Source organism: Peromyscus californicus, unplaced genomic scaffold (assembly GCF_007827085.1).
Source record: "Peromyscus californicus insignis strain IS unplaced genomic scaffold, ASM782708v3 Scaffold_19__1_contigs__length_69161282, whole genome shotgun sequence".
Classification (NCBI taxonomy): domain Eukaryota; kingdom Metazoa; phylum Chordata; class Mammalia; order Rodentia; family Cricetidae; genus Peromyscus; species Peromyscus californicus.
In genome coordinates this window covers 26295617-26313727 of record NW_026294491.1, presented here as the reverse complement: position 1 = coordinate 26313727, position 18111 = coordinate 26295617, and the positions used below count along the sequence as shown (strand labels likewise).

General features: G+C 53.7%; 2 protein-coding genes across 4 annotated transcripts in view; one reads left to right on the top strand and one right to left on the bottom strand.

Moving 5' to 3' along the window:
- The window catches only part of Psap (prosaposin), a 29566-nt gene extending 19678 nt beyond the window's left edge, over positions 1 to 9888 (top strand). The window contains exons 5-14 of the mRNA XM_052744907.1: positions 136 to 336; positions 625 to 768; positions 1863 to 1919; positions 5335 to 5469; positions 6791 to 6871; positions 7082 to 7340; positions 7435 to 7589; positions 7787 to 7867; positions 8051 to 8158; positions 8966 to 9888. Coding sequence (XP_052600867.1) covers positions 136 to 336; positions 625 to 768; positions 1863 to 1919; positions 5335 to 5469; positions 6791 to 6871; positions 7082 to 7340; positions 7435 to 7589; positions 7787 to 7867; positions 8051 to 8158; positions 8966 to 9001 — 1257 coding nt within the window. The 3' untranslated portion in view covers positions 9002 to 9888. The remainder of the gene's footprint in view (positions 1 to 135; positions 337 to 624; positions 769 to 1862; positions 1920 to 5334; positions 5470 to 6790; positions 6872 to 7081; positions 7341 to 7434; positions 7590 to 7786; positions 7868 to 8050; positions 8159 to 8965) is intronic.
- Positions 9889 to 10034: 146 nt separating this feature from the next.
- The window catches only part of Cdh23 (cadherin related 23), a 379482-nt gene continuing 371405 nt past the window's right edge, over positions 10035 to 18111 (bottom strand). Inside the window, exons 57-69 of one of the 3 annotated variants that reach the window (XM_052744906.1) lie at positions 17934 to 18063; positions 17586 to 17837; positions 17348 to 17509; positions 14816 to 15072; positions 14400 to 14497; positions 13499 to 13619; positions 13338 to 13417; positions 13083 to 13123; positions 12929 to 12989; positions 12393 to 12522; positions 12158 to 12280; positions 11763 to 11867; positions 10035 to 11037 (exon numbers count right to left, since the gene is read on the bottom strand). In XM_052744906.1, coding sequence (XP_052600866.1) covers positions 10711 to 11037; positions 11763 to 11867; positions 12158 to 12280; positions 12393 to 12522; positions 12929 to 12989; positions 13083 to 13123; positions 13338 to 13417; positions 13499 to 13619; positions 14400 to 14497; positions 14816 to 15072; positions 17348 to 17509; positions 17586 to 17837; positions 17934 to 18063 — 1887 coding nt within the window. In that variant the 3' untranslated portion in view covers positions 10035 to 10710. The remainder of the gene's footprint in view (positions 11038 to 11762; positions 11868 to 12157; positions 12281 to 12392; positions 12523 to 12928; positions 12990 to 13082; positions 13124 to 13337; positions 13418 to 13498; positions 13620 to 14399; positions 14498 to 14815; positions 15073 to 17347; positions 17510 to 17585; positions 17838 to 17933; positions 18064 to 18111) is intronic. The other 2 variants (XM_052744904.1, XM_052744905.1) reach the window with 2 other exon arrangements.

Below are 18111 nucleotides of genomic sequence, written 5' to 3'. Positions count from 1 at the left end.
ACTTTCCTGTTCGTCCCAGGTACGCTGCGTAGTGTAGTGTTCTTTTTGATGGACACAGGGGAGGAACCGGCTGGAGGACAAAAGGGTTCTCTTGCCCCGTGGGGAGGCCCTTCAGCTGTCTCTTCTCCATTCCAGAGCAACCCCGGGGAAGTGTGCTCTGCACTCAACCTCTGCCAGTCTCTTCAGAAGCACTTGGCTGAGCAAAACTACCAGAAGCAGCTTGAGTCCAACAAGATCCCGGAAGTAGACATGGCCAGTGTGGTTGCCCCCTTCATGGCCAATGTCCCTCTCCTGCTGTACCCTCAGGATCGCCCCCGCAGCCAGCCACCATCCAAGGTTAGCTGAAGGCGGGTGGAGTCAGGGTGAGCGCAGTGGGAACGCGTCACACAGTGCTGAACAGAACTTCGCCATCCTGTCCCTCGACTCTGTAGTTTTTAAAGAATGGGATACTTTAAATATGCAAAGATGCCCACCCCTCTCACTTCAGGCCACGTCCCACCGCCAGCCCCGCGTAGTACTGTTAGCGGAATGAATGGCCCCGAGGTTAAGAGCCTGGCTCCCGGGAGCTCCCGTAGCCGGTGAGCTGTGACATCTCCCCGGAGCTTGCTGCTCTTCTCCTTGTAGGTGAACGACGATGTCTGCCAGGACTGTGTCAAGATGGTGACTGACATCCAGACTGCTGTGAGGACCAACTCCACCTTTGTCCAGGGCTTCGTGGAGCACGTCAAGGAGGAGTGTGACCGCCTGGGGCCCGGCATGGCTGACATGGTGAGCCTCTGGCCCCCACACTTTGGATGTGTTCTGTCTGGGCTAAGGTGGGAGCAAGTAGTGGCCACCCCACTGGCTCTGAGGAAGTGGTGTTTCTCTCGGAGTTTCTCTTTGCCTGACTGCTTTTAGTGGGGTGTACTGTACATATATTTTGATTAGTGAGTTAGCACTGGAAGAAAACTTGGGTAAAGCTGGTTTTGTTTGTTTGTTTGTCCTTTCCTGTCACCGTATATTAGAATCACTAGAACTATTTTACTGTCAGAGGACAACCTGTGGGAATTAGTTGTGGGTCCTCAGGGGTAGAACTCATCAGGCTTTGTGACCTTGCCTTTACCCACAGAATCGTCTTGCCTGCCCTAGAAGCTGTTTTTGTTTGTTCGTTGTTTTAAGATTTATTTTTATTTTTCATGTATACAGTGCTCTGCCTGCATGTACACCTGCACACCAGAAGAGGGCACCAGATCTCATTGCAGATGGTTGTGAGCCACCATGTGGTTGCTGGGAACTGAACTCAGGACCTCTGGAAGAGCCACTGCTCTTAACCACTGAGCCACCTCTCCAGCCCCTAGAACCTGTTTTTAAAAGCATGGCTGTGGTCTGAGTCGTCCCCCCCCCCCCCCAAGTGGATCTAATAGCTTGCAGGATATTTGGTTCTGTGGCCTCAGGACCCACTTAGTATCCTGAGAGCATGTGAATGGCTTTGGAAGGTTTTTAACAGTGTTTTGCAGCCACATTCTCTAGATTGCTAGTAACGGTGGCTCTGTGGCCTTGGGGCATTTAGATTGTCCAACACTGAGGACTCTAAGGTCTTTTGTTATAACATCTCCACATTTTTTTTTTTAATAGAGGGTAGAATAGCCTAATTGCTGCTTTATCTTAGTAGATCTGAGGAGACACTTAGATCTGTTCTGGGAATTTTTTTTTTCCTGGTGAGAGCAGATCTGTCTGTGTTGCTCAGGCTGACCTCAGTCTCCGGTTGCTGGGATTATAGGCCTGTCTGTGTCCACGTGCAAGTCACCAGTCGGCACTGTTGAGGTGCCAGCACTGTTGAGGTGCCGTTTGGGTTGTGATGAACTGAACCTTTCTCTCTACAGTGCAAGAACTACGTGGACCAGTACTCTCAAGTGGCCGTCCAGATGATGATGCACATGGTAGGTGGCCAGGGGCTTCTGGTTGGCGTCCGCACTTGACAGCTCCATACTTTAGGATCCTCCTTGTTTTCCACTTGTGGGCCAAAGTCAACTCCCTACTCCTGATCCCAGCCCTCCCTCCTGCCAGCAAAGTCTTCCTTAGCTGATGCGATCCCGGACTGCCCTCATTAGCTGTCCTGGTCGCCTGGGGCTTGCTAGTCTGTGCATGCGTGAGCTGGCCATCAGATTGCTAGTGTCTGGCTGAACGCTGGGATCTGTAGGGGTATCGTGCCCTGCTGCTAAACCAGGGTGGGAGAATTCCAAGGGTAGCCTGTGTTCTGTGTCGGGAGGGAAGGAGGCCAGCCTAGCAGAGCTCTGAAGTAGGATCAGCTGCTCACTACCCCAGCTCCTGATGCCATCTGAAGATGTCCAGGGCGTTGGGGTGGAGGCTCATTGCCTGTGAGAGATGGAAACATGGGGCATTGGAGACAGCTAGACTATTGGTCAGCACTGGCTTTTCAGACCCCAGGGAGCAGGAGTTGGCTCCACACTAACCGACAGAGCTGAGTAGGTGGGATGCACTTGTCTCCGCTCTCACAGGCTCCTGCGTCCTTGGTCACGCTTGAACGTAGGCCCTTTCCTGCTTTGTGTATGGTTACCACCCAGCTGCTGGACTGACCTGCTCCACAGGCAGTCCCTGTGGTGGTTTGTTTAGGATCATTGCCCATGCCCTGAATAGTAAAAACACCTAAAGGCAGCTTATAAAGACCTCCATGGTAAAGATAAACCTTTGATGTGAAATGGCCTGGTGAGATGATGCTTCCTTCCTTCCGGGTGACTTGAGTCATTTTTATTATAGTGTGGAGAGAGTTTTTTTAAAAAATGTTCTATGTATCAAATATCAAATCATTGGAGTTTTGAAGACTTATCAGTGAGAACATTTTATATGCCATCTTAGTTTAATTTGCCTTTTTCCCCCCAAAAAAAAACCAAAAACAAACAAAAAAAACCAACAACTTTTTCCCCCCAGGGGAAATAGTTTCATTTGCCTTTTCCCCCAAAATAATGGTCTCAGTTTGTAGCTCTTGCTGGCCTGAGATCCGCCCGCCTTTACCTCCCAGATGCTGGGATTAAAGGCGTGTACCACGATGCCCAACTGGTGATTACCCTTGTATTCGGCTACATATTAATCCAAAACGTGGACAGATCCTAATTTATATGACTATTTCTATGACCTTTGTTGGTAAAGTAGACTGTCTTTGGAATGATAGCTTCCTTTTAGCCACGTCTCTGCATCCCTCCGTTTGTCACTTAGGATGACTGAAGCTGGAATTCCTAACCAAAGCCCACACATCCACCTTGCAGGCTGGTGTCTGGCCTGAGGTTGGGGACTTTGCTATCTGTGGCCCTCAGAAAGGCCAGGTGTGATTAGCTCCAGGGATGGAGGCCCTTCCCAAGGACAGTTTCCACCAGCTGCCTAGCATGGCCTGTCCCTTCAGGGCTGGACTAGCTTCCTAGGCCCCTGTCCTTCCCTTACCGTCAGGGTGTTGTCCTTGAACTTTATGACGTCCTTATGCCTGCGTAACTGCCTGACTGTTGTTTTAATTTTTCTTAACTGTTGTATCCTCTCCTTTCTCCTATTTTCCCCTCCGATTTCCTGTTTTTTTGTTCACCAGCAGGATCAGGTATGTGATGAGACTTTGCCTGTGGTAGTGGCTGCTGCTTTTAGTGGTTGGCTCTCCTCTCATTTTTTTGTTTTTGCTTCTTTTTTTTTTTTGGTCTGGCATGGTGAGCTCTGACAGGTATGACAAGGGTCCCCCCCATACTAGGCATGCTTCCCCTGAGATTGAGCACTTTCAGGCCATGGAGGCTTACCTTCCCTTTTTGGGGGGCCAGAAGGGAGGGAAGCTAGCAGAGCCTATGCTTAGGTCAGCCCCAGCACACATGCCTGTCGCCAGGGTGATGATGGCGGTACCTTAGCTTCCTTCAGTGAAGGCACAGGCCCTGGTAGAAGCACCTCGTGCCCTTCACAGCGGGTGGCATTGCATGACTTTGTGCTGTTTTCCTGACCCCAGAAATGCTTCTGCATGAGCAGACTAGCTTTAGACAGTGGCCTGACTTGCTGGATGGAGAGACTTGTACATGGTCTCTCAGCTGTGAGGTCTACCCTTCAGGGAATGGGTCCTGGGGCCTCAGCGGATGGCATGCTGTGGGAATCAAGGTTTAGTCCGTACCAGCTGAGCCATTTGCCCTTTTGAGTCTGTGCTGAATATTGCCTTCAGGCTCTAGGATTTGAGTTCTAGATTTGAATCTCACAGGAAAGGACTTAAATCGAAATGCCTGAATTTTCATTTATGCAGCCCCAGAGAGACGGACCCCCTAAATCTTGGCACATACCCCCCCCCAACCAAAAAAAAAAAGCTTTTGTACCTTTAGTCTCATTCTGACCCTTGTCTCCTAATCTTAACATGTGTCATAGACAGGGAGTTTAGGACACATGACCTTCGTTCTTTTTTTGGTTTTTCGAGACAGGGTTTCTCTGTGCAGTTTTGGAACCTGTCCTGGATCTCGCTCTGTAGACCAGGCTTGTCTCAGACTCACAGAGGTCCACCTGGCTCTGCCTCCCAAGTGCTGGGATTACAGGCATGTGCCACCACCGCCTGGCATGACCTTAGTTCTTTAGCCCCAGTTGTACGGGTGGACCATGCTCATGGTCTAGCTCTCAGCATCCATGCTCCCATGCTGGGCGAAGAGCTGGGCGCTGGTTGCAGTTGGTTCACACAAGACCCAGGGTCTGTGGATGGGGCTTGCTCCTGGCTTTTGCACTGTGACGGATGGTCAGAATATTCACACTTGGTTCTCTGTGGCTTGGTGTCCAAATGGTGAGAGGGGATCTGCGTGAAGCCCTTGTGGCTGAAAATGCCTCATCAGCTTGGGTCCTGGACTCTCACATGTACTGTGTGGCTGTTGTGAACACAGACTGTGGCTTTTAGGGGAAGCTGGCATTTCTTCCTCGTAATGCACCATTTTAAATGGTGCTGTCAGTGAAGGGAGTCCGTGTGGTTTTAGTTCTGGCACATTGGGCTTTTCTGTGAGATCATGGGCCTGTGGTTTCTCTCTAGAGAGCTTACCTCTGACAGTGAGCTGGGAGAATTCTGTAGCCCAGCCATCCTTGGGGGAACAAAAAGTGCTAGAGGACTATCTTATGGTGGCCCTGACTGGAGCAGCAGAGGCTACAGGCCCCTTCCTCCAGATGGAATGGTGTCCATGCTCTTGTCTTTAAGCAGAGCCCTTTGGATTGAATCTGAAACCTCAGCCTGAGTGGGAGGAGTCAGCAGCTTTAGGCCAGGGCCTTAGTACCCTGACCTTGGTGTCTCAGGAGGGGGTCGGAGGGTAGCAGGCACAGGCTGGCTGACATCGACTCTGTTTTCTTCAGCAACCCAAGGAAATCTGTGCTCTGGCTGGCTTCTGTGATGAGGTCAAGAAAGTACCAATGAAAACCCTGGTCCCTGCCAGTGAGGCCATCAAGAACATCTTCCCTGGCCTGGAACTCATGGACTCCTCTTATGAGGTACTTTCTGTCACTGCCGTGTGCTGAGGGGAGCCGACAGCCTACTTACTCTTTTCCATGCCGTCACATCCTCGCAGTCACATACTTTGGTGCCCTGTCTGGCTTCGAAATGTGTTTGAAGTTGAGACCTGGAGGATTTCTGAGTGCCCCAGGCCTTTGGGATACTACTATTCTTCAGCAGGCCTCGCCAACTGGTCGAGGGCCTGGCTGCCTCCAAGCTAGCCATTCCACATCTGTTTCCTGGGTCCTGTCTCCAGAGCCACAGTACAAACTGGAGGTTCCGAGACCACGTGCCCTGAGGCTGGGCAGAAGCCTCTTCGGGCTTGTTGCCTGTCTGTGTGTGTACATAGGCAGTACTGTGTCCTTAGCACCCTCAGGGTACACTGCTCCATGCCATAATGAGTCTGCATTGAGCATGACTGTGGGTCAGGTAGTGTTTTGGGATGCCTGGTGTTCATGGAACATACGTTCTGCCTGCTCAGGACCTGCTGCCTTCACACGGAGGACATGCACACTCTTCTGATTCATGAACACCTGTGTTGTCTGGTCCCCGGCTGTCCCCTTGTCGTGTTCTTCTGCACACACGCCTTTGGTTCTAGAACACCCATGGCGTCTGGCCACCAGCTGTCTCCTGTTCCGTCTCCTCTGTTCTCAGTGTGTGGCCACAGGGGAGAGGACAAGGCATCTCATAGAAGAATAGGGGATTGTCTGGGTACCACTTCCTCCTCCCCCCACTCCCTCCATTTCACGGAGAGAAAGAAGGCAGTGGTTTGAATTAAGGATTCTAGTCTTTGGAATACACTGCACTCCAAGGGCCTCTTGGACAGACAGCAGAGAGGAAACACGGCAGGTAGAGGCTCCCTGCCAGCACCACCTTACCAGAGGTGGATTCTGAGCAGCAGTTTCAGGTGGTGATGAGGTTTCAGGAAATCCCGAGCAGACATGGACGTCCCAACAGGCAGGTACCAGATCTGTTCTACCCTGCCGTCTACCTCTCGCTTGTGAACATAGGATAGATAGCAAAGTGATGAAACGTCCAGGGGAACAGCTGTTGCGGGAAGGAACCGCTCTCTACTTTACTTCCTGGAGCATGGAAACTAGGGTGGTTTGGGGGTAGAGGGGGTTCTAGAAGGTTGAGGAAAGGGATGGCCTTCCACCCCGTAGTTAGAGGGTTGCACTGAGGAAGTCACCATCACATTGCAGTGGGCAGGCAGGCAGTGGCCTGAGGTTACTGTCCTGTCCTGTCTGCCATTCTGTGGCAGGAACGTGCCTGAGGGGGTCAGGTCCCAGCCTGAAAACATTCTCCTTTCGCCCTTCACAGGCCCAGAACATTATCTTCTGCCAGGCTTGCCAGTTTGTGATGAATAAGTTGTCCGAACTAATTATGAACAAGAACACTGAGGTATGCTGCCTCCTTGCCACGGGGACGCCCCCTCTCTGTATTCCAGTGTCAGAAGGTGCCCCTGGGGCATGGTCTCCTGACAGATGCACACCCCAGTACCCAGGAGGGAGGGCTCTGGCACCCCACTGTTGGCCCGTTCCCTGGTGGGTCTAGGATCTCCTCCTCTTCCTGTCTAGCTCCACTCTGATACGATCCTTTCACCCGTTCCAGGCACTAATAATTAAAGCTGTGGGCACCGCATGCACACTGCTCCCCGCTCCTGCTTCGACCAAGTGCACCGAGATGGTACAAACGTTCGGCCCCTCCCTGCTGGACATCCTTTTCCATCAGGTGAGCCCAGGCCTGTGTGGCATGGTCCACCTCTGCTCTGGCAGCCCTGACTCAGTGGAGACGCTTGAGCAGCCTGCATTGCCCATCGTTCCTGCAGTTCCCAAACAACCCGAGCTGCCCAGACAGCCTGTATTGCGTGGTAAGTCCAAAGCGTCCGGAGGGAAGGGCCGCAAGAGGCCACTCTCGGGTCAGGGAGGACCCCGCCAACACCCAGCCCTGTGTCCTCTGTGTAGCGCACGTGCCTCAGAAGACTGGTGGGTTCTGTGAGGTGTGCAAGAAACTGGTCAGCTATTTGGAACACAACCTGGAGAAGAACAGCACCAAGGAGGAGATACTGGCTGCCCTTGAGAAGGGCTGCAGCTTTCTGCCTGACCCCTACCAGAAGGAGGTATGGGCACGGCTGCTCACTGCTCATGTCTGTCCCAGGGCAAGTGTGCAGGGGGTCCTCTGTGCCCTAGGCTGGGAGGCAGCACAGGGAGCCATGGGAAAGGCTAGTGAGGTCATCCCCCCCAGACCCTACGTTCTGGAATGTCTGGCTATGTGGATACAACCAAAAGCCACACCCTGTGTCCCTTGCCTTGGCAGTGTGACGACTTTGTGGCCGAATATGAGCCTGTGCTGGTGGAAATCCTTGTGCAAGTGATGGATCCTTCCTTTGTGTGCTCGGTGAGTCTCGCCAGGTGCCTGGGCTGTGTAGCAGCATGGATGTGGTCTAGCGGGGTGGAATGGGGTTGGGGAGCAGGGGAGCCAGACTGCTATCAGATTCTGGAAATCCTTTAATCTCAGCTCTGAAGGGGCTCGCTGGGCTGGGCAGCTCATTTTCCCCTTCTCTTGTCCTCTCTCCTACAGAAAATCGGGGCTTGCCCTTCTGCCTCTAAGCTGCTGCTGGGAACCGAGAAGTGTGTCTGGGGCCCTAGCTACTGGTGTCAGAACATGGAGACTGCAGCCCGGTGCAATGTGAGTGTTCTAGACTGCCTTCTGCAGCGTGGCTGGGGATTGCCTCATGGAAATAGGAGAGCCATGGCCCTAACTGTGCTCTTTGTCAAAGAATGAGACGTGGGTCCATGCGGGTCCTGGGAACCAAACTCCGCGTGTTAGGCTTGCATGGCATGCGCTTACCCAGTGTCCTCTAGCACCATTTCTCACATGATCACTAGGGATTGTACCAAACCTATAGGACCCGGGGCCTATGCACAAGTCCTCATGGGTCCTAGGGCACGAGCCTTGACTCAAGGGTACTCCAAAGGTAGGTTTTTGGTTTTTTTTTAGCAGCCCGCAGGGCAGGGGTGAGGGGAACTGGCTTTCCCCAGTTAGGTGTTGAACCTGGCCTCTGATAATCTTTCAACTTTGGTTCCTTGTCAGGGGAGATTAATCAGCCTGAGCCACTGCTGGCCTATCACACCCCATGGGTGGCATGTGGGCCAGAGGCTGCCCCTTTTGAGCCCATGCTGGTTGGCCTGAAGTTTTTTTTTTGTCAAGCAACAGGACCTAGGGACCCACTGACAGTGTGGGTGAAGTGCTCTAGAGTCCTGCCTCCGGGGTGCTCCTACAGGATCTCAAGGGGCTATGCCTCTCTGGTTCTGGGCCAGTATTTTAAGAGCTCTCAAAGCTCCGAGGGCCACAGGTCCTGTTTTGATCATGTCTTGGGTTCTCAGCATCTGTGACTTGAACGAAGTAAGGTCACATTTTGGAGTGATGCTGACGTGCACGTGAGCGTGCATGTTTGTCGTGTGCAGCCTAACCTGCCTCCTTTTCTCCTCCCAGGCTGTCGACCATTGCAAACGCCACGTGTGGAACTAGTTTTCCAGCTTGCAGAAGTTGCAGCCTACTTGTGGGTCTAGGATAATGAACACAGATCTTTTTGACTTCCTTCTAAGTAGGACCCCTCCCCCCTCCCCCACATTTTGTCATTCCCCCATCTTGTAGCATCACTGTCGTGTAAGAGGTGCCGATAGCCCCTGTCAGTGTCCCCTTTCTGCTGGAAGGATGAGGACATTCAGGGCGTCAGCCTTCCAGCTGCCCTTTCACCCACCTGCTGGAGGGGGTGGTGAGCCAGAGGGCAGGACTGTCTTCTGAGCCCTGACTTGGTGTACGGGGGTGGGGGCTTCTGTGGCCACCTTCCTGCGGTACCAAGGAGATTCCTTTGGATTGAGTCGAAGCACAGACTAATCAAGTCTTTAGGATGATGGATTGCCGTTGTCACAGTACAGAGATTTCAGAAGCACCGGCACGTGGCTTGCTTGGGATACTGCCATCTAGGTCAGCCTTTCGCTCTGCTTTCCTGTGTCCCCGTCTGCCTTCTTTGGGGTTCTGTGGGCTAGGGTGGGAGGGGAAACTTCTGAATGTAACTTGCCCATGCCATGTGGGCCTGGCCTTTGGTTGTTGTGAGGACTGTGAACAGTGTTGTCTGCCTGGCTGTCAGGGCCCTGCGCGCCCCCTTTCCTGCCTTGTAACTCCTGTTGACTTGCCCTTTCTCCTTACGGATGAAGCATCTGCCTGGCAGCGGGTGACACACTGGGGTCTCTGTGTAGAGTAGGTGTCTGGAACCCTGGCTGGTCTGTTGAGCTGAAGCTTCTCTTGTGCCTCCAGGAGACAGCCAGCAGGATGGGCATGTGCAGCTAAATGGACCTAGATTTTAATTTGTTTTGCACTAAAGTTTCTGTGACTTAATAAAGTTGTTAACCAGATCTGGGCTTGTGTTTCTTCGACACCTCAGGCAGAGGCATGTGGGTTCTGCATCCACTGCCCCTTCGTGTTCCTAGCGGTCCTGCCTGGCCAAGAGGCTCCTCCCATCACCCCCCCAGAACCTCATAGGTCACCAGAGTCAGGGTAGTGCTGGTTCCATGGGAGTTGCTTTTCTTTTTAAACAGAGCATTCCAGAAACTTTCATTGAGTATCAGTTAAACAAAACCTGGAGGAAATCTTGAGGGAATAACTTAATTTAGAAAAGGAATACACACGAACACTCTACATTTGAAACCCAAGGGAACATCAGTCATGTCTCTCAACTAACACGTCAAGAAGACAGGGAGGTGGGACGGATGCTTGGTTGCCGATATCAACCGTGTGTGTGTGTGTGTGTGTGTGTGTGTGTGTAGGGGCAGGGAGCCGCCTGGGTGTCCAGCAGGCGGAAGTTCAATGGGAATTGAACTGAGGCAGGGGTGTGCCAGAAGAGTTGTTAGTCCTGTGCTGGGGCCTCTGCTCCGTTGTGGTGGCAGGAGGAGGGGCCGAGCTGGTCCTCAGTCTCTGGGGGCTCCCCCCGTGACCCTCCTTACCTTGTCCTTAGACACTTAGCATTTTTTAAGTTAAGTTTTCTTAAAAAAATAACCAATTTTATGAAGGTAGAGATCAGACGCTGAACCAGTATCTGGTAGGAGGCCGATCTGAACAGCCGCGTAGGCTGCCAGGGCCAGCCCGAGGTCGCTCCCAAAGGCTGGCCTGGGCAGAGAGTTGGCCATGCTCCTGCCCTGGAGGGTCCTGGGTGGGCTGCTCAGCAGCGAGGCTTGACATCACAGCTCTGTGATTTCCAGGGGGCTCTCCATGATCACATCTCGAAGCTTGTGCAGAGGTGTGGACTTGGCGGACTCTGTGCGGGCGTTGCGCTCAAAGGCCGTGGCCTCCGAGGCCGTCAGGGTCTCCAGGGAGCGGTCCAGCCCCTTCTGGTCATCCTCCGGCAAGCTGTTGAGGTCAGTGGCCAGCAGTGTGCCCGTGCTGCCGTGAACCATGTGTATTCCGTCTGGCCCTTTGAGCTCCATGGGTGGCTTGTGGCGGAAACGGAGGCTGCCCTGGCCTGGGCTGTGGTCCCCAGGCTCCTCATCCAGCTCAGTGTGGATCAGCTGCAAAAGGTGGGATACCCTTATAGCTCAGGAACTACAGAGGGCTGGGCCTGGGGTTTGAATAGACGACCCCAGAACCACACTGGCTGTGACCATTTCGTCCCTATCTCATTTAACGGATCTACCCAGCAGGCCTGCCAGCCTTCTTGGATGGAGGGCAGAGGCTGCATATTAAAAGGGTCACCACGTGTCATTAAACGTGGGTGTCAATCTGGACACCACTGTGTCGTTTAGGTTTATAACCAAGTTGATAGTAAGCCATGGCCAGGTAGAACCTCCCTAGAAATCGGAGGAGCACATTTGCTCTGCCGGAGGCTTTCTGTCCCTCTTGATAGCATACATACACTCAGGTGAAAATGGGCTTTAGGGAACCCAGTGTAACTCTCCATTTCTGGCTGCTGGAATAGTAGCCAATGTAGGCCTGCTGGGCCCTCCTGACTCATTTCTTAAAGTGAAGGCCCCTTAGAAGGTGGTTTGGGGTTCTTGGACGGACAGACCCCCCCCCCCCCCCCCCCGAGTCCAAACAGCACAACCTTTCTGAATTCCCAGAGCCTCCTCCAAGCCTTTGGGCTTGGCTGCTAGCTGAGAGAGGGAGGGAGGGAGAGGAGAGGAGCTAGAGAACTCCCCAGTGACAGGGTGGCAGAGTGTGAGAGAAGCAGCATCCCCAGGACTGGGGCACGGCACACTGGCACACAGGTCCCCCGCTCCCGAGGCTACCTCACTACCTCGGAGATGGAGGAATGGCAGGAGGAGGCTTTTTGCACCATCCGCTGGGCAAAGAGTTTTTTGAGCCGCAGGTAATCCTCTAGGACCACCTTCAGCAGCGAGCCCTGAGGGAAGGAGAGGGTTAACTCTCCACTTAGGCTGGCGCCTGCCCTACCCCTTTGCACACACTGCCCTGGCAGTGAGGGGCACACAGGTATGCCGTCCTAGAGCAGAGGATGGGAGGAGAGCCTGACCACTGGCCAGCCGGATGGCCTCTAAGACACCACAGGGCTCATTAGTCCTACTTCCCAAATTCCCTTCAGTCCTGATAAACCTACGGTTTCCATCTCTCTGCATCCTCGAGTTCAAGTTCAGACAGGGTCTGGGTGCAGAGCCCCTTCATAGGTGCGCTCACCTTAATAGGCCCCTCTCGAATGATCTGGCCCAGCTTGGCAATGTTGTCATATTCCTGGATGGCTGCACGCAGGTATCGGTCGTCATCAGGCTTGACTGCTGCTGGCTCACGCCCAAAAGTTCCCTGGGGAGAGGGAACATTGGCTGGAGCAGAGAGGGTGACATCGTATGCAGACCGCAGAAGGGACCACCCTCCAAGGGCTCCAGCTTGGCCACAGGCTTCTCCCCTGGCTCACATGGGTGCGGGTGGGGCTGTTCCACAGATCTGCAATCTCACTCAGGTTCTCAGGCAGATCATCCTCATGCTCAGCCTGTGCAGCCAGCTCCAGGTTCCGGCAGAAAGGGTCCAGCCACACAGGGTTGGCTCTGCAGTTGAAGAGTGGGATAGGGTGGGCAAAATGCCTTCATAGCCTTGCCTCTAAGACCTACCCATTCCCTTGGCCAGCTATAACGCCTTCGGCAGGTCTACAGAGGAATTCTGCCCTGGCACCTGTGGCTACATCCTTCTACCCTAGGATCCTGCTAGAGCCAAGACTGCATGCCAGCCTGGGTCAGCTTTGTCAGGGAAGCCTCACCCACTCACTCCCCTCCCTTATGCCTCCTTGTAACCAGGACCTGGACCGCACATTTCTGAGAGTGCAGAGAAGCGACTAGACCACTAGGGGGTGCCCACACTCCATGTTTCAGCCAGCGGCTGCTCCAGATACTTCTCACTAGCTGAGTACTGCAGGGATCTCCAAAGGGTATCTGCAGACTTGAGGAGGCCACACACCCGTCAAAGGAGTATTTGTTGGTATTGGGCATGTCCATGATGTCAATGAAGCCACGGTTCCCTGCAGGGAGAGGATTTGAGTGAGGAGGAAAAGGGTACAACCAGTAGGAGCACCCGGCTGCCTTACCCCGGCCCCCAAACAGCCTTTACTCACCTGCAGAACCAGCCACAATGGCCTTGAGCTTCCTCTTGTGTCTGGAGAGAGAGAGAGAGAGAGGAGAAGGAGGAGGAGGAGGAAGGGATGGAGAGAGAAGGGGAGAACAGGCAAAGGGGAGGAGGGAAGAGGGGAGAGTCAGTCCCATAAGGGAAGCTGCCTTGCTATCACTGGTCTTTGGCCCTGCCTGCCTTGGTGCCTGCTGACCAGGAGACCTTGGCCATTCTGGTTCAGGCCAGAGGTAGGGTCACTCACACGGTCCTGTAGTACCAGTTCATGAGGACAAAGAGCATGGCAGCCAAGAAGAGAAGGATGGCTAGGACAATGATGGCCATCTGTGGAGAGAGCAGGCCAGCCATCAGCACGTGGGTTCAGGGGCACAGCCCAGACCACAGAGACTGGCACAGCCAGGGTACCTGCAGGGCAGACATGTCCTCGGGCAGCCGGACAGAGATGGCAGGCTGCACGTCCAGGACATTGTAGTTCCGGAAGAGGTTCCGCAGCTGTTCCTTGTTCTCATCAATCATCTGGATGACCCTGCACAAGGGCCGTGGTCTCTGCTCCACCTCAGCCACCCACCGCCTCCAGAAGCCACCCTCCAGCCTGGGGGGGTGGGGGTGGGGAGCGTGCTCTGCTTCTGTCAGGAGCCCCAGTGTTCACATTCTGCTCTGAAGCTTTGCAAGAGAAAAGCCACCTGGCTGGGAGAGCTTAGCATCTTACAGGGCCCCCAGGGTTGTGTCCAAGATCCTGGTGGACCCCAAACAAATCAACACTTTTTATAGACAAGGAAGGAGTGTGTGGTGGTTTATTGATTTGAATGCTTGGTCATTAGGAAGCAGTACTATTAGGGGGTGTGGCCTTCTTGGAGTAGGTGTGGCCTTGTTGGAGGAAGTGTGTCACTGAGTGCGGGGTGGGCATTGAGGTTTTAGATGCTCAAGCCAGGCCCAGTGTCTCTCTTCTGCTACCTGTGGATTTGGATGTAGAGCTCTCAGCTACCTCTCCAGCACCATGTCTGCCTATGTGCCGCCATGCTTCCCACTCTGGCAATAATGGGCTAAACCCCTGAACTCTAAGCCAGCCCCACTTAAATGTTTTCCTTTATAAGAGTTGCCGTGGTCATGGTGTCTCTTCCCAGCCATAGAAACCCTAAGACAGAGAGTGAGGTCCAGAGGGATGAACACAGCTCCTGGTGCCTCGTTGTATTCTCTCCCCCGGCTCTGACCACGCACTGAGGCTGATAGTAAAGTTTGTGTCTCCTTTCGGGGTTCCTATCCCTCAAAACAGGCAGTCAGGCCAGACACGGACCCCCACACCTACCTGTCCACGTCCAGGATGCGGTTTGTGTCCCGGTTCACCACGTGAATGAGCAGCTCTGTCTGTGCAAAGTTCACTCGCCCCTTCTTGTCCACATGGAACTAGGGAGAAGGGGGTTTGTGGGGTAGAGCTTGCACAGGGATGGGATGGGGTGGGATGGGAAGGGGTGGGGTGGGCAGGCATCTGGCAGGAGCACCATCCAGTGTATCTGATGAGATCTGTCACTACCAAATCTCCCTGATCTGGCCACTAACTTCCACACGGGGCTCTTTCATTATCAGCCTCATTTATGGATACGGAAATGGAGGCCCACAGACCTGGGGCCTTCCCTCAAAGCCATGTCGCTATGAAGTGACTAAGGACGTGCCTCATCTGCCCCTTCTCTTCCCACTGGCCCCGTCCTAGGGGCCTCAGGGTACCTGCACATCATCGGTGTTGACAATGGCGCCTGTGATGTTGGAGAGCAGGCGGATGAACTCCTCCTCAAAGCCACGCACACGGTCGGGGATCTCATTGATGACTATCTTAACACGCTGGTCATCCCTCAGGATGTAAATGCCGATGATGGCGGTATCGTTGTGGCCGGCCAGGTCTCGGGCCACAATGTCTACCACAAAATAGCCAGGACTGTAGGCCATGAAGAGATCAAAGGTGCGGAGGATGCCATCTACACTTCCTGTGAAAGAGTCCAGGGGTGGCATAGCTTAGGGGCCACACACTGATGCTGAATCCTGCCCCCCCCCCCGTCCCCACATCCTTGGAAGAGGTCATATTTCTTCACTCCCCTCCCACCCTGAGTACTGGGGTTATGGGCATATGCCACTATGCCTGGCTGAAATCCCCTTATTTTTAATGGTTGCTCCAAGGTTTTATTTAAACACTGTATTTTAAATGAAACGACCACAGGCTATCCTCTCCAAAGACGATAGGGTGTGATTGCCATTTCTGAGCTCCCATATGGTTTTACTCATGCACTAGAGCAGCGGTCCTCAACCTTCCTAACACTGCGACCCTTTAAATACAATTCTTCATGTTGTGGTGACCCCCAACCATAACATTATTTCATTTGCTACTTCATAACTGTAGTTTTGCTACTGTTACCAATCATAATTAAATATCTGATATGCAGATGGTCTTAGGTGACCCCTGTGAAAGGGTTGTTCGACCCCCAAAGGGGTCACAACCCCCAGGTTGAGAAGCGCTGGCCTAGACACCTGTACTTCAGAATTCCACAAATACAACAGAGAGACACGTGGAGATAGCACAGCCTAGATGACTCTAAGACAGACAGACATGGATTCAAACCCTGCCCCTGTCTATCTGGTGGAAGCTCCCCAGCTCCTCTGCAACCTGGTTTATTCAAGTAAGAGCAGCGAGGGCTGGGATCATAGCTCAATGGTGCTGCTTGCCCATCACAGCCAAGGCCCTGGGTTCAAAGAAAGGCAGTGAGAGTTCAGGGGAGAAGGGGTTGGCATCTGGCTATATTAACTCGAGCAGGTGGGATCTGAACTAGACCTTGAAGGACAAGGGAGGCATATCAGGCAAGATGGAGGTTGGGATGGCATTAAGGAAGTGTGAAGGCAGAAGGGTCAGTGGCCTAGGGGTGGATGGAATAGACTGGCCAAGGCCATTTGGCTTGTCTGGATGTAGAGCCTGTATGAATGGTAGGGGGCTATGAGGCCAGAAGCAGGGACTAGAAGGAAGACCTGGGAGCCTTGGATATCAGGCCCAGTCTTCCTGGCAGTCGAGACTGACACACAGATGCGGAGCCTGTGTGGGGTGGAGAGTAATGGGCACCTTGGAGGCCCTGCTCCAGAGTGTCTTGCCCAGGCTCAAGCAGCGTGTGCATTCAGAGCTAAGTCTCCAGCTCCCCAGTGCCTTGCCCAATGCCTGACATACAAGAGAAGGGGTGCAAAATGCAAAGATGGGGGGCATTGTGGAAAGGGGCATGGGGAGGGGGTAGATGACAGAGGGAGGAACGGATGGTAGGTGAATGAGTGGGAAAGAAGATGAGAAACGCCAAAGAGGACCTGGGGGTAGCTCAGCCGACTGAGCGCTTGGCCGGCGTGCATGAAGCTCTAGGTTTCGGCCCTAGCACTGTACACACTGAGTGTGGTGGCATATGAGTGTGACCCCAGTACTCGGGAGGTGGAGGCAGGAGGATCAGGCACTCAGGGTCTCACTATATGGCCTTGGCTGTCCTGGAACTCAACAGGTAGCCCAGATTGGCTTCAAACTCACAAAAAGCTCTGTCTGCCTCTGCCTCCCCTGAGTGCTGGGATTAAAGACGTGCGCCACTGTGTGTGGCGGTTCAAAACTGTTCTTGACTCGATAGAGATCTTGAAGCCAGCTGGGCTACACAAGACCCTGCTGTTTAAAAAATAAATAGCCGGGCGGTGGTGGCGCACGCCTTTAATCCCAGCACTCGGGAGGCAGAGCCAGGCAGATCTCTGTGAGTTCGAGGCCAGCCTGGGCTACCAAGTGAGTTCCAGGAAAAGGCGCAAAGCTACACAGAGAAACCCTGTCTCGAAAAACCAAAAATAAATAAATAAACAAACAAACAAACAAATAAATAAATAAATAAAACCAGGCCGGTGAGATGGCTCAGGGGGTAAAGGCTCTTGCTGCCAAACCTAATGACCTGCTCTTGATCCCTGGGGCTCACACAGTGAAGGAGAGAACCAGTTCCTCCATGTTGTCGTCTTCTAACTTCTCTACATGAGTGCTGTGGACATGCACCTCCCTCCATGAAATAAATGAAAATGCACCCCTCCCCCCACACATAGACAAAGGATACGTGTATAGATGAAGAGGCGGATAGGTAGAGAACAAGAAGAACTGCACAAACTGGGTGGGTGATCAGAAGGGCTGACATGGATGGACACCCAGGTCTTATGCTCACACAGACTCCCTCTCAGGACTGAAGTCCTTGCAGTGACAGGGGCTCCTACCCATGGTGAAGACCTGGCCCACATCCTCAGAGTCGTTGGCAAGGGCCCGGAAGTAGTGGATAGCCAGGATGCCATAGAAGACCAGGCTGTTGTTGCCAATGTCTGCATCCAGGGCCAGCACCTGGATCAACTCCGAGCCCACCTTGGCATCGGTGGCCACTCCTGTGGGAACAGGCGGGCCACGTAAATGCCAGGGGAGGAGCCACCCACGCCCCCAGGCCCCGGCTGGTCCCTGCACCTGCGGTGTACTCAGCCTTGGTGAAGCGCGGCGGCTGGTCATTGATGTCCTCCAGCACGACGCGCACCTCCTGCAGGGTGAGGTCAGTCAGCAGGTCGAGGGCTGGGGAGGGTCCTCGGGGAGGGGTCCAGCTGCGGTTGCTGGACGCTTTGACGATGAAGGAGAAGATGGCTTCCTTTTCCCGATCCAGGTCTCTGAGTACCAGCAGGCGCCCGTCAGGCTGTAGGTGGAAGTTCTTGTCCTCATTACCAGCTGTGGGTGGACGGGGCACAGGGTGAGTGGGAAGGGCACGCAGAGTCCTCTCCAAACCCAGGGCAGGTGGGGCGCGCTGGCTCCATTGACCCCCACCTGCAATGAAGTAGTACACGATGGCATTGGGACCCTCGTCTGCGTCCACGGCACCTGTCACGTTGCCCACGAGGGTGCCATGGGGTGAGTGTTCAGGCACGGTCAGCAGCTGGTACTGGGGGCTCCCCTTCTGTAGGAGAGGAAGTAGTTACAGGAGGCACAAGCTTCAGCCCTTGGC